We start from the raw sequence: 14,873 nt of genomic DNA on the forward strand, positions 1-14,873 counted from the left end.
AAACCCCTTTATCACGGGGGAAGTCTGCCTCTTAGGCAAGAACAGGACGTTGAGTAGGACCCAAGTTCCCCCTTGCTCAACGCTGCTGGTCAGTGACCACGGTTGGGCACACGAGATTGTACACAGGAGCAGGGCAAGGACACTAATGCTGCCTGTATCAGAAATCAGCATCCAGTTGTCTCGGGGACCCAAAAACCCAGGTTTCTGGTTGAATACACGTTGCTGGACAGACAGATCCTTAGGCTTGGCTGAAACAAGGTCCTGCTGCCCAAGCATTGCTGTCTGAGTGACTTCTAGTTTCCTTCCTGTGAGGAAGTCAAGCTGCAGTCTAACTTGTAAGCTGTATTATTTAACCTGGTTGATGATACCCCTTTCTATAAAAGAGGGGAAAAACCATCCTAAAGCGGATGGTTTCTACTTCCCTAGAAATTAAACTCTATTCTTTTCCATCTTAAAATTTCAATTATGGAGGGGGAAGGAGAGGATTAGAATTATGGCTGATGCCAGAAACAGGTTTTGGAACATAAGGTGTGATTTCCAAAATCCCTAAATGACTTAGTACAGTCCTGAAAAATCCCTTGCTTAATTCCAGCTGAAAGAACAGTCCAGTCTCATTCTCATCATTAGATAGCATAAAAAAAAGCTCTCCATAAAGATACTATGAATTTACTGGATGCAAGTGCCATCATCACAGTACCCATGGGGAGGAGAGGGTACAGGACCGGGAATTGCAGTTCTATTTATTATCCAACTGTAATTACAGATTTTTTTTCTTCCTTAGACATGAAGCACCCTTCTGCTCTGTTCAAGTCCAGAAAGTAACAAAATGCTACCACTCCTTTTCACAGGAGAATTGGTGAATCATCTGCATAAGCTTTTCACAAAATATGTATTTATTTTAAATACCTTTACAGTACCTCCAAATGAAGTATACCCTACGTATTAACATTTATTATTACATATAACATTATTATGTGTAACATTTACCCTATGAAAGCATCCTAACAGCCAAGAAAGAAACAGGTCGCACCAGTGAGACTGGGTGAGAGGAGAGAGATCTTTGGGTCTGAGGTGGGCTCTTGAGAACAGCAGTGGGACAGGGGCTGCTCCCCATCTGTGAGTACAGCAGACAAGTCTGATAACGTTACAGGGGTGGTTTTTTTTTTTACAACAAGCAGAAGGCAGGGGAAGGCAGCTAGCAAAATTAAAACACAGGGTCATTAGCAGATGGAGGGAAAACCTTCCTGCAGGAGCGATGCTGGTGCTCACCTACCTGTAACCACACTGTTCTGGGCACTCTTCCCTGCGCTTGGGGCTTGAAAGCTTTCCTGACGAAATTAAAAGATAACAGCAATCAACTGCAGTTGGAAAAAACTGTCAAACTCCACTTTTGGGGGTGAGGTGCAGTTCCCATACCCTGCCTACCCTTGAGCTGTGATCTTAACCTCTTCTTCACAGGTACTCTGTTACGCTGCAGTAACATTCAGTGTAAAAAGTTTAATGTGAATAAAAATCACCACACTGTACCTGATGCACATTGCTTCTTGTCTGGTTTGTTTAAATTTGCCAGTGCTCCACAAAAGAGCCCCCGTTTCCTTCAACTCCTAGTGTAAGGGAATCCTTACAGGAGTGCTGTCCTGAAGCTGTATCAATACAAACCCCAGCACTAGAGGACAGCTGGAGGAAAAAAAAAAAGCCACATTTGAGTTAAGCAAGCAGTTCTGGCAGTCAGAACAGGAGAAAGTGAAGGGTTCCTACTCATTCAGTGTCCCCCCAGGAGTAGGACAGCACTTCAGTTTCTGGATGTGCTTTAAGGATGCATTAATGTCATTTTGGATAAGAGCAGCTAACCACGAAGCACAACTGAAGGATGTTCATGTAGCCAGAGCTTTGGTCACGCTGCTTTTGCGTTCATGAGACAGAGAAGTTTCCATTATTAACCTTCCTCCCTTGGACTTGATAATTATGGAGTGATACCACGCAACACTGCAGAACTAAAAGCCGGAAATACATTTTAAAAAGCTGGGTGGCTTAACCAGCAACTACACCGAACCCTGAAGCTTCGGTTCTACTGAGGAAGCGCTTCACATTCTGTGTGGAAAACTCTGATCGAACGCCTCATGGCCACGTTAACTTGAGGTACTTCTCAGCACAGAAGGGAGCAGGAGAAAAATGATACTTAACCTTGTTACTGGTTCTTTATGTAAAGGATGATGTTGCACCTTTAGTTCCCAAAAGCTGCTGTTTTGAGCTCTGGATAAATCCCAGAGGAACCAAACTGATGGTAGCAGAGAAAAGGAAGACTTAAGATGCTGTTCAAGAATAGAAACATTTACAAAGCATCTCCAGGATCATGTGGGCATTAAAATTCCTTGCTCTGCTCACCAGTGGGCTGCTTTGCCACCTTGCAGCTACCATAAACAGTTTCTCCAAAAATGCAGCTGTAAGGAGCTGGAGCTGAAGCATTCAGAGCATGGCTGTGGTCATACTACAACAATTTAAATTTAGCACTGAGGCTGACCAGCTTGTCTTTTCTGAAAAGGCCTGTTCTTTTCCTGCAAACCGATCTTTCCACCCCGTGCTGGGCAATAGAGATTCTCAAGGAAAAGCTCCAGTCACATGAACAGAGCTCATTTACCTCGTTTCTCAGCAGACAATTAGGAATTCGGCAGACTTCTTTGCTGATGCACCTACCCTGCTTCCAGAACAGCCAGCCTCTGAGCACTTGCTGTCCTGTGGGACAGCTCTGCAACTTTCTTAGCTACCACATGGAAGCTTATGCTTAAAACCAAGTTGCATTCAAGAAAATTCCTGGGTTCAGTTTTGGGCCCCTCACCCCAAACAGGCCATTGAATGACTCGAGCGTGGCCAGAGAAGGGCAACGGAGCTGGGGCAGGGTCTGGAGCACAGGTCTGCTGGGGAGCGGCTGGGGGAGCTGGGGGGGTTCAGTCTGGAGAAGAGGAGGCTGAGGGGAGACCTCCTGGCCCTCTGCAACTCCCTGCCAGGAGGGGGCAGAAAGGGGGGATGAGTCTCTGGAGCCAAGGCCCCAGCGCCAGGCCCCGAGGGAATGGCCTCAAGCTGCCCAGGGCAGGGTCAGGCTGGCTCTGAGGAAGGATTTCTGTGCAGAAGGGGCTGTTGGGCGTTGGAATGGGCTGCCCAGGGCAGGGGGGAGTCCCCGGGATCCCTGGAGGGGTTGAAGAGTCAGGCTGACCCAGCGCTGAGGGATCTGGGGGAGTTGGGAACGGTCAGGGGGAGGGTCATGGTTGGACTGGAGGAGCTGCAAGGGCTTTTCCAACCCTGATGATTCTGTGAAATACAAAGAGTGATCCTGGGATCAGAAGGTGAATAGCCCTAAAGAAAAGGTGCCATTAGCCCAGCAGGTCTGCCTTGATCATCCATCCGCACTGGGCTGCGTGTTAATGGCACGATGGCCCCAGACAAACCAGCTGGCCTCTGCTACGCAGCTCCCCCGTGCTCCACCACGGCCAGTGCTAAGGACAGTGCAGGCCTCAAAGTGCCTCTCGTGCCTGGTGACCATCACATGGCCCTGCTCAGGAATACCAGCTCCCAGCTGTTTCAGCTTCCTTTTTTCAGCCTCGAGAAAGCATTTACAAAGTCTTGCCCTTGTGAAACAGGGAGCGACAACCCCTGTCTCACAGTAAGCCAGGCTGTGCTAAGTCCCCAGCCTGGCTTACTGCTCTGCACTTGCCCTGGTGAACTGTGCCACCTTCGCCCCCTCTCCGAGCGCCTTATGCTGCTCTTACAGCCTGTGTAGGGCTTCCTCAGCTGCTTACAGGTTCAGCCACTGGAAGGGTTTGATCCTCTTTGGGGTCCGGGATGCTAAGTCACTGCTGCTGGCTTTTCTAAACATACTGGGTGCCTCAGCATCCTTCCGGAGGACTCACGCCCAAGCACGGAGGACTGCCAGCCCTGTGGGGAGGTGGGTCTCCATGCTCCTGTCGCTGGTAGTAAGCTGCGACCACACTAACAGCAGCTATGCAGAAACCTCTCCTGATTGCTGCAACATCTCCTTGGGACAACGTAGAGACTGTGTGCTAAAATCATTAACAGAAAACAGCTGCATTTAGACTAACTGACAGTGGGGTGAAGCCACCATGGGCCGGGGGAAATGGCAGGTCCTTTTCCCCACAGGCCAGCAGGCAGCTCTGGAGATGCTCCTGCACTCTGTCCTGACCAGAGTCTGTCCTAGTCCGCTGCCTGCCGGCTCTTCCGCTTTTCTTTCCTCTCTTCCTCAGCCCCTGCAGGTGCTGAGGGCTTCTCAGGGCTCATGTCTGAGCTTGGTTCTGGTTCCAGAGGCAGTGAGGGAGGCTTTGCAAGTGGAGCTGATGCTCCAGCACCTGGAGAGAGAACACAGTTACAGTTACTGTACAAGTGTGTGTGTTTTGTCTATTTTTGCCCTTCCAGGCAGTGTGGAGATGCAGAATAATCACAGCTGTTAATTACTCTCAGATTTCTTCTGTCTAGCGTTAGCTCATCAGTAACACTCAGCTCTTTTGTGAGTTATCCAGCCAGAGACCTTACAGTACCCAGAGTTCTGCTGAAGGGAAGCTAAGGTACAGTATCTCATTTAGCTGGGCTGCTGTGAGCAGTCAGTACAAACTCAGGAATTAACTCATGCTTTGGAAGGGAAAACAGTTCCAGTGAAGCTGGTTTATACTCAAGCTGGAGCCAAAATCACAGTATCATTTTCAGTTCAGAGTTTTAGCAAACTCGGGGAAAGTTTCCAGGGAGTTAAAGTAGCTACTTACAGAATAAAATCAAACCAGGACATTTCCATGCTGAAGTTGTTTCTACACTTAGATTTAACAACTGCTATTATGAACCAGCTCCCTTCTTTGATATGGATAATAAAGTCCTTCAGGTAAACCCTAAACTCCTGTTTAATTTTTCAGCTTTTCTGGATAAGTCTTTCCTGCATGGAAAGTTTATTCCATGCATGAGAAATGGAACAGGTCCTTGAGGGTGCCAAAGAAAGAGGCCTGGGTTGCACAACCTCTCTCTTGGTTCAGTCTGCAGGCAACAAGACCAAGAGTGACAGAAAATCACCACGATGAGCAACACCTCTAGTGCATTCCTCCTCGAAAGCCAAGGGGTGAGAGGAGGTCAGGCTATGAACGGCAGCTCAGGAGATGCTCCTACCCAGCCCCAGCAAGAAGCAGCACGTACAGGTATGGGTGTAAGCCCTCTGAGGCTGATGCCATCTCCTGAGCAACCCTCAGTCCAGTGGCCCACACTGAAAGGTAATTCAGCAACATTTGCAAGGAGGAACTGGGATGGACAGCTTCAAAGCAATCAGTTGCAGTTAGCTTTGTAACAGAAATGATAAAGCGCTTCAGAAAATTGTCCATCATTTCCCCCATCTGTGCATGTCAGCTCCTGGGCTCTTCCAAAGGAAGACAAGAGATCTGGTTTCTGAAACCACCTGCTTTCCGGAGCAGAATCTCAATCCCATGCTAATGCAGTTTTGCCCATCGTGGCTCAGACAGGCAGGGAAACTACTGGCTTTCCACACCTCTGCAAAAGTAGAACAGTACAATGCACCACAGAAAGTATCTTCCTTCACTCAGCAATCTGGGAAAGTTATTACCAAGTATGGACATCACTGCTGTGTAAGCAAGTCAATACCTTCCTAAACACATGCTGTAACTCAGAGAGATTTCTCTTCTCCCCTCCCACAGTTCTACTTTAAAGAGAAGCAAAAGAGAGGTACCTGGGGGAAGCTGCATGGTCTTCCCATACCCTGCAGCTGAAGACATGGCTTGACCCAGGGCCTGGTTAGAGCCCAAAGGCTGCTGAGTGCTGGAGGATTTCCCTGACAGAGCAGCTCTCTGCTTGGATTTAGACTCTTTAGAAGGCTTAGTCCAGACCAGGCTCTCCCCCACCTGCAGGGCAGCTCCCATCTTCTGGGCAACCTCCACCATCTTCTCAAGAAGCAAAAAGAGAAGGCCATTGTAAACAAGAACACTTCAGACAACAATTAAGTCAACACCACCAAAAAACCCTCCAGAAACGAGAGCTGTGCAGAGCTGGCTAGTGCCTTGGTGCTCGGGGGAAACATATCTGCTAATTCATTCCCTTAATTAAGAGGGAATCTTGTCTTGCTGTGTATTGATTGAAGAACTGGGCTTCAAAGAGCAGAAATGAAGCAAGCAGCTCTCAGCAGGCGGCCGCTCTACTTGGAAAATCTCGTAGGCAGAATCTTTCTAATAATTGGACTCCAAAGTCAAATTTCCTCCTTGTTTGTTGCCAGTCTTAGCATGGCTACTTAGTTTCCACTGACAGCTGTCAGGCACATACCTCAGGGTCAAAGTCGAGAGTACTGCTCTCCTTCATTGCATTGACCTTCCTCTCCATCTCCTGGTACTGGCAGAGGGCTCCCTTCTTGTCGCCCTGGTTATACAGCAGCACAGCATAGTTCAGGTTGACAAGAGGGTTGCACCTGCAGCAAACACACAGGACGCAGCACATTCACCGTGGGAACAATTATCCTGACTTGAATAACACTAAGAAGTGCCCAGGCAGCAAAGCCAGAGACACCTGATTGTCTGGCACAGCCAAGCCATGGGGTAGTCTGACCCCCAAGCAGATATGGGGCTGCACAGCCAGAGCCCTTTGGGAACACGATTGTGTCCCACATGCTTGGTGAGAGACCCGGTGTCTGGGCTCAGCCAAGTCTCCCAGTGTCAGTGACAATACAGAAAACCTCACTGATGGCATCACCCCCTGCAACAGGCAATTCTTTGCACTTGGGGACCATCTCAGGACCGTCTTTAGTCAGTGCCTGGTCTCCCAGCCCCTTGCTGCTGGGGGCAGGTAGAGCAGTGATGGAGGCTTTCATCATACGGCAAGAGCTGATCTCTGCTCTGACTTATCTCAGGCTCTCCCAGCTCTTCCAGTTTGTAGGAGAGCAGCTTGTCACAGGACAGGGCAGTGGAACAGACTCAGGCTTGGTGATCGTATTTTACAACCCAACATGCTACAGAACATGCTCTTTACATTTCATTTTCCTCACCTCTCCTCTCTTTCACCCAGTAAACACACACCTAATTGTATGGACTCTTACAGAGAAACAGCAGGTGATACCTATTAACGAAGGACTGGAAGAGGAGACCAGCACCACAGAGAACAGTGTTACCCTGCACAGTCCTGCCTCCCTTCCTGATGCAGAACCGCACATGAAGATTTCAAAAAGGCAGAATTGCTCCATATATTCTCATTTTCCACAGTATCCATTTTCTTCACTAGGGTACGTTAGCCCCGAACAGCAACTTTTCTTCTGGCATAGCCAGGAGTGTGAGCAAACTAAACCAGAGGGAAAGACTGAGCTGACTCCCTTGGCTCTGTGATTGGTGAGTGAAGCTCTCGGATAACTGATCCTTCCCTCATTGCCTGACAAGCCACACTCATAAACTGCTCTGACCATTCTTTAGCAGTCTGAATTCCACCCTTCTTTTGGAGAAGCAAAATGCATACGTATTATCTGACAAAGAAACGAAATGCAAGAGGGTCACCAGCCCCAGCACGGGATCTCATGCAGACACTCAGCTCATTTAGGCTGCAGGATGAGACCTGGAAGAGCAGAGGTTGCACCTGCCCAGCACAGGGGACACGCTGTCGAGGGGTGCACGGCAGAGCACTGTAACCGCAGCTCCCTGCAGAGGAGCCGCATACATTTATCACTGCACACAGATCAGTGAAAGACGTTTTGTAGTTTGCTCAATAAATGTGAGCGAGGGACTGGTGCCCTCTCCTGGAGTGTGGCAGGGATAACTGGAGCCATCCAAGGACTCTAGCACCAGCGCCTGGGGGGCCAAGACAGAGAGAGCATCCTTTGTGAAAAGTGCAGAAAGAAAGGCTCCTGCTAGCACTGATCAATAAATAGAAAGTGTCATCTGTGGGCCGTGACTATCCATCCTTGGTAAGTTACATGACAGCACTGCAAGAAAGAAGACTATTAGAAGAAATCTGATAGCATTTATAACCATTGGTTCTCCTTTAACTGAGAAACTGGAACACCGACCCCACCACAAAACACCCCCCCCTCATGGTCTTTGTCAAACCAAAGGAAGTAATGCATGAAAAAATAAATAATCAAACCCCCATCTCTTTTCCCCCTCCCACCCAAAAAAAAAAAGCCAAAAAAGAAAATACAAAACCCCAAACCTACACAACAAAACACTGAAGAGATCAGACAGATCTGGGAACATCCAATTTCAAAGTAATTGAACCTTATGAGGCCAATTCACTTCAAGAGCTGAGAAGCAGTATGACATTTAGAAAAAAATCAATGGCTAAATAACCACAGAAAGAAAGGACTGCTATGAGCTAGAACCAGTACTAAGAAGAAACACTTTTTTTTAAAGATTTTTCCAAGATGCTCTCCATTTCAGGCCTCAGAACAGCACCCAGGCCAAATGTCACAGCGCTGCTGTAAAAGTATTTATGGCAATGGAAACAAACACGGCTCTCTTCATCCCAGCCAAACAGTTCATAATATGCCAGCAAAGAGAGCCTGTGGGGACATGGATTCAGCCACACAGTAACTGTGTAAAATATACAGCACGTCAGCTGAACAAGCCTAACAAAGTCTGGATATTCCTCCCAGCAGTCCCTGGCAGTTGGCATTCAGTTTTGCTTTGGTGAGGTTTTATTTTCCCGGTAAGACTATACAGCTGTAGCATCGCTGTAGTGCCAAATACTTGAGCAAAGTTGTAGAGCTACATTTCTATCCCTCCTCTTTGACCAAACACACAAACTCATGACTAAGCAATCTTTAAGGTCCTGTACTGCTTTGTTAGGCATGGAAGGCTGGTTAGGAAAGCCAGGCAAAGGAGCTGACTGGACTTAGCAATGTTGGTAGGAATGACCGAGGTGTACACAACACTCTCACACAGCAACGTGTTTACAAACCTTTGACCATCGTTTGCACAGGTTTGGTTCCTCTAAGAAGGCTGCAAAGACCTACTGATGTTTGATACAGACGTGGAAGTAGTGTTTAAACCTGCGTTGTAATTCTGTTGATGCATAAGCTTGAAGAACTTCAGTGCCAGATGTGTGCTAACTGATTCAAGAGCCCTGGCACGCTTGCAAGCCACGCAGCTCCCAGGAACATCTGAGAGCGTTTACAGCACCTCTTCACAAAGACAACTGCCCTACAGTGTCAAACACTACTTTTTGAAACCTGCTGCCCTTTATAATGGGCTTAGGAACTTCCAGAATCCCCCAAATTAAGCCTGGCCAGTGCACTTCGGTTAGAGAGGATGGAGGAGAAGGAACCGGTATCTTCTCATGCCACCTTGTGGTGGCCACTGCAGATGAGCGAGCGCTTTTGCCACAGCTCCCTCGCAGGCACACAGACTCCTGGGCTCAGGAGCACGGTGCTGGTTGCTGTAAGTATGCAAACATTCACAGTAAACTGGGGAGAGAGACAAAACTATTAATAAATTTCAGACAAATCTGTTCTGCCTGAAATTATTAAACACTGCAAGGTGTTTAATCAACATTTCTGAAACCAACTGCTCTAATTTTAAGAGCTAGATTGCAAACACAGACATTGTTAACAAAATGGAGGAGAAAAGACTACAGTGCAGCCCTTTTACATGCTTTTACTAACTTCTTGCCCACATTCTCCCTGCTAAAAACTTCCCGCTGCCCAATTCAGAACAGGCTTTATCCCAGGCTTCTCACTGCTCTGCACAGTGCTCGAACTTTGGGTTATAAAATATTCTGGGATGACTGTTTTATTTCTATTGAATCTGCTCCACTGTGTAGAAATATTCACTGAAAGGAGGACTGGAATCCAAAGTCATCACCACTGACTCACAAACTAAACAGCAAAATAAAAACCACCTCTGGGTTGGTCTGAAACAAAATGTCCCTTTCGTTTCTCAGAGCTGTCTTGAATTTGAAAAAAAAAAAAAAAAAAAAACAACAGTGGGTTTTTTTTAAAAAAAGAGAAAGGTTTTTAAGCTGTCACTTGCACAGCTGCAAGAATAAAAATGTTTCCCTACTGCAAACCATTTAGGGTCAAAGTAGACCAAGGGACAACGCATGCAAAGGAAACCAGGTGCAGAGAGGCAAAGCAACGCAATGAAAAAGCTGACAGCTATGATTAAGACTTACTTGTCCAGTGCCACAGCTTGCTCATAGGAACGTTTTGCATTCTCAATGTCTTCAAGGTTTGTCAGAGCAACTGTACCAAAGCAAAATGTACACACACAAGTTGATGCTTCACAAGGACTTCATTTTTAGGACAATTCTGAATGACATTACATCGTAAAATAAATAAGTGCTGGCAGGGTTGTCTGGACTGCTGCCAGGATTAACCCTACTAATGTCACTTCTGACAAATAGTTGTCTCGCTTGATCCCAAAAATGTCCAGTGCTGGAAATCCACGCGAACTGCTTAGGCAACCCAAACCCACACTCTTACATGTAGAACCTTTTTTCTAATGTTTAATCTGGATCTGACTGCAATTTAACCTTCCTATTCACCAGAGAGAGAACAGACTATTCAGACTTCATACGTGTCAGTGCCCTCCTGGGGAACAGCTTCTTTGTATAGCCTTTATCCAATATTTTTTTACTTCAGCCCAAACCTTCCGTCTCTATAATGTTGCATGCCCTCAGCTGGATATACAGTGGTGCTGGATCACGGAGCATTGCCTACCTGCAAGGAGCATATAGAGCTCTCCCATCTTGGGCTGGAAGTTGATGGCAGCACTGAGGAAGTGGAAAGCAGATGCATACTGCTGCATTGTGAGGTGAACTAACCCCAAATTGTATAAAATCTTCCAGTCAAAGGGAGCCAAGTAGTTTGCCCGCTTCAGGCAACTGATAGCCTTCAAAAAAGGGATAAATGTGCTGTTGTAACATAGCTCACCCAGAACAAACCTCCTGTCTCTGCCACAAGAGGAATCTTGATCTTGCATGAAGTCAGCTACAGATGAAAAAAAGAAAGAAAACCAGGGACTTACTGCTACATATTTCTTCTTCCCGAAGAAGCACATCCCAATGTTGTTCCACAGCGGGGGGCTTTCAGGCGCCGTGCTGGCCACCACCCTGTACTTGGAGAGGGCAACGTCAAAATCTCCATGGGCCTGCATCATGCTGCCAGCTGCCAAGGTAGCCTTTGAGAGAAGACAAGAGTGACCAGCTGAGGAACTGCATTTTCCCAAATATAGCAAGAAGACAAGACAACATGAATTAACTAAAGCCATCTCAACAGCAACCATTTAACTTTTTCAGGTGTTTTCTTCTAGGGGCTGCCAAGATCAACAGTGAGGAGCAGATGGGAACTCTAGAATCTCCCAACATATAGCAGCAGACAGGGTAAAGAATGGACTCAGGTCCACGTCTTCCTGCACTATCTTGATCATAACCGTCTTGGAAATATTGTAACGTGACAAGTGTTTAGGATATGTTTTGGGGTGACAATAGTATCTCCTAGAGTCTGAGTCTCTGAGAAGATCTGTATACTAATAGATTCTTTCTACCAACAAGCACAGATAGAAATAGTTCTGGTGCAAGTTAAGTGAAGAGTAAAACGTACTCAAGCAAGACATATGCAGCAAAGCTAGCCTAGTTCACACCGACTGGTTGATACTGCAAATTAGTGGAAATATGCATAGGGGAAAAAAAAAGCAAGTGATTACAACATACTATATTTAAACCACACTAGTTAAGTCCTTTATAATATTTCACAGTGACACGTAAAATTTGTATGTGTAAAGACGTTTTCACAATAATATTCGGCTTGCATTCATACATAATTTGTCAACTACACATTTCAATAATCTACATCGTCAACATTGTACTGAAGGAAAAAAGAGGCAGAGAGGAATGAAGTAACATGCCTAAAAAGGGAAGCAATTTCACAATCAGGAATGAAATCCATATGCCAAGCTCGGCTTTTCAGACCAGAGCCAAGGAAAGGTCACATTTGTGTACAACAGCTGGAAGCACAGAGAGGGTTATTAGCAGATGGGAGAATAATAGAATGCACGATCACTTGTACCTGTGCTCCGTGCCTAGGAGTCAGAGGGACCCGGGCACAGCCCTTGGGATTTCTGAAACAATGTCTAGATGACCCTCCTTTCAAAGTAAATGCCATTTGTTAATGCCACCTGGTTTTGGTGCAACTTCAGATTAAAAACCGAAGGGATCAATTTAACGTCCCATATTCTGCCTCCTCCCCTTTCCCCACCTCCACACATATCCAACTCTCTCCCCAGGGAAAGGTCCCAGAAATGTATTTCAGAGAAAGCTTTCTGGGCATGATCCTTTTCAGCCTCTCCAGGCTGGATATACCCCGGACACAGATGGCAAAGCTCTGATACTGGAATTAGCTTTAAGAGGTGTCTGTCTCATCATCATTCAGCCGGTTCGTTTCCACTCCTTATGATACCTTGTAGTTGCCTGGGTCGTAAGTAAGTGCGTTTCCAAGGTGTTCAAAAGCCTTCTGATAATCCCCAAGCTGAGAAAAGAGGTAAACAAGCATCAGAAATTCAGGAATAAGGGGGGGTTAAGAAGGTCAACACATGCTTTTTGGGCACTACAATTTCTGGCTCAGTCAAATATTCAGAAAAGTGAATTTTACAGTGTTCCCATTACACACACATATTCTTGTTTGATAATTTATAAAACAGGTTCTAAAAATTTATTTTGCTGGGCTGGATTCACTGTTCTGACCAAAACAAAGGTTTCCATATGGTTTGTGCTCTGACTTTTCTACACAGGAGTGAGCTCTGGATTGACAGTCCTCTGCTCCTTCCTATCTTCCAGAAAAGAGGCTACAAACTGCTACTCTGCACATCCTTGATTCCCTCACCACAACTTCCTCACTCCCCAGGGCACTCTTTTCACATGAGAAAGTCTTTCCTTGTCTTCTAATGGCCTGCATGTGTCAGGGGGCATGACTGTGTCCATATATAAGCACATGACTGCTTAGAATCACTTAAATCCCATCATTTTCAATTGAGCTGTGCCAGAATTGTACCGGTTCTAACAGGATGAAATTCTGGATACTGGTGTCCTCTTTTGATCACAAAAACTGATGAGAAGCCCATCTGTCACTTTGGCAAGTATACTGATGAATCAGAGCCCAGCACCTTCTGTAATTAATAGCAAGTGGGAAAGCTGCAGAAGCATCTTTTAAACTCCTGAAGGTGAGTACGTATCCAGAGACATGATAAACTGAACAAATGAATCACAGGACAGAGACCCAGGGGCTAAACTCACAGGGTGAATGTTATACTCGCACTACTTCTGTCTTACAGATCCCCCCTCCCACATCATACTCCCTTCTAAATCCACACACCCACTTAAGACGTCCAAGGGTCCTATTGAATTTTCCTACCTCTACAGCATGGCAATTTTTTTCAAGATCTACATTTTAATCCCAAGCATCTAAACGATTAGGGAAATGCTTCAGGATCCTTCCAAACTGGCACTTGGTGCAAGTTTTCTAGCCCACCAATCCTTTCAGGAACTACTGCTTATTCTTCTTTGCTTGCTCACTCTTTGGGAAGCTTATTTTTGAAATAATCAGACAGTCCTTCCCATACATTTTAAAGTCATATTTAAAGATAAGCGTGTCTTTGTTATTTTAATTGATTCCGATTTTCTTCTATGGTGCATTAACACTAACAATTTCATGGCTGCTTTTGTAGGAGAATAACTTGCTAGACTCCTGCTCCAGAAACAAGGTAATAACTAGTCATGTTTTGTTATACTTGGAGGATTTATAACAGAATTAGGGCGGCTGCCAAACAGAACTCCTGCTCTGGCTCAGGTCCAGGAAATCAACTTGCTTTTAGCAGCAAAAGGAAAAAAGAAGATACAGAGAAGCAAGCTCTGTCATGTTAAATGCAGCCTTTAGAGAAACATGTGCAAGTCACAGGAAGGTGGATAGAAATTAACTCTAAAAAAAAAAAATCTTGATCATGTTGAAAATAATTAAGTTCATGTCATAGCTAACAGTCTTCAGTACCTGCAAGTAAAGTAACCCCAATGTTGTAAGGAGGTCTGTGTTTTCTGGAGAAAACCTGTAATATAAAAGCCAGAGAGCTGTATTTCTTATTAGCCCTTCTAAAACAAAGTAAAAACAGGACATGGAATTATGATGCTACATTTTACTAGTATTACTCTAGGAAATTAACTGTTCTTAGTTCGCTCTAGGAAATAAACTAGCAAATACAAGAACTGCCATCACAGGGACTTTCTTTGAACAATATAACACCTAAGCTTTCAAAATGTCTTCCAGATAAAATGGGAAGTCAGCATAGCTCTGTGAATAGATCTGGATGCATAATAAGATAATGTGGTTTTGTTAAGCTTCAAAGTGAGTCTGCATCGGTGACCTGGAAATACAAAATGGGATTTTCCATCATCTCCCATAAACCACCCTGTAAATCCATCCCAAGCCTCTTGGGCCATGTAGGACTGGCAATCCCCAGCATTTCTGATGGATCCTACACACACTTATCATCAGACTTTTAATTCACCCTATGAAAAGATTACAAACCTAGTTTCACAGACCAGCTGTGGACTGCTCACCATGGGTTTGTGCCACACTGCAGCCCACAGACCAGTGTGCTCAGGCAGACACTACCTGTTAATGTATCCCTGGCCATACACCACTCCATGCAGCACAGGGGAACTTGAAAAAATATGTCCCAAGGGCTTTCAAGTGCTTCCATTCAGCACAGAGGAACTTGAAAAAATATGTCTCAAGGGCTTTCAATTATTGTATGCGACTCCCAATCCTTCACTGCTAGCATGAGGTCCACACAGTAATGTTATGAACCCTTTTAAAAGCATTCCAATTCCCAGCAGCTTTTGAAGACATAAAT

At 45.6% G+C, this 14,873-nt stretch overlaps 1 protein-coding gene across 1 annotated transcript in view; it reads right to left on the reverse strand.

Moving 5' to 3' along the window:
* Nucleotides 1-83: 83 nt before the first annotated feature.
* Nucleotides 84-14,873, reverse strand: part of BBS4 (Bardet-Biedl syndrome 4) — a 44,464-nt gene continuing 29,674 nt past the window's right edge. The window contains exons 9-16 of the mRNA XM_074917616.1: nucleotides 14,012-14,066; nucleotides 12,428-12,496; nucleotides 10,998-11,150; nucleotides 10,691-10,862; nucleotides 10,144-10,213; nucleotides 6,319-6,460; nucleotides 5,732-5,942; nucleotides 84-4,358 (exon numbers count right to left, since the gene is read on the reverse strand). Coding sequence (XP_074773717.1) covers nucleotides 4,207-4,358; nucleotides 5,732-5,942; nucleotides 6,319-6,460; nucleotides 10,144-10,213; nucleotides 10,691-10,862; nucleotides 10,998-11,150; nucleotides 12,428-12,496; nucleotides 14,012-14,066 — 1,024 coding nt within the window. The 3' untranslated portion in view covers nucleotides 84-4,206. The remainder of the gene's footprint in view (nucleotides 4,359-5,731; nucleotides 5,943-6,318; nucleotides 6,461-10,143; nucleotides 10,214-10,690; nucleotides 10,863-10,997; nucleotides 11,151-12,427; nucleotides 12,497-14,011; nucleotides 14,067-14,873) is intronic.

This window comes from Athene noctua, chromosome 13, assembly GCF_965140245.1.
Source record: "Athene noctua chromosome 13, bAthNoc1.hap1.1, whole genome shotgun sequence".
Classification (NCBI taxonomy): Eukaryota; Metazoa; Chordata; class Aves; order Strigiformes; family Strigidae; genus Athene; species Athene noctua.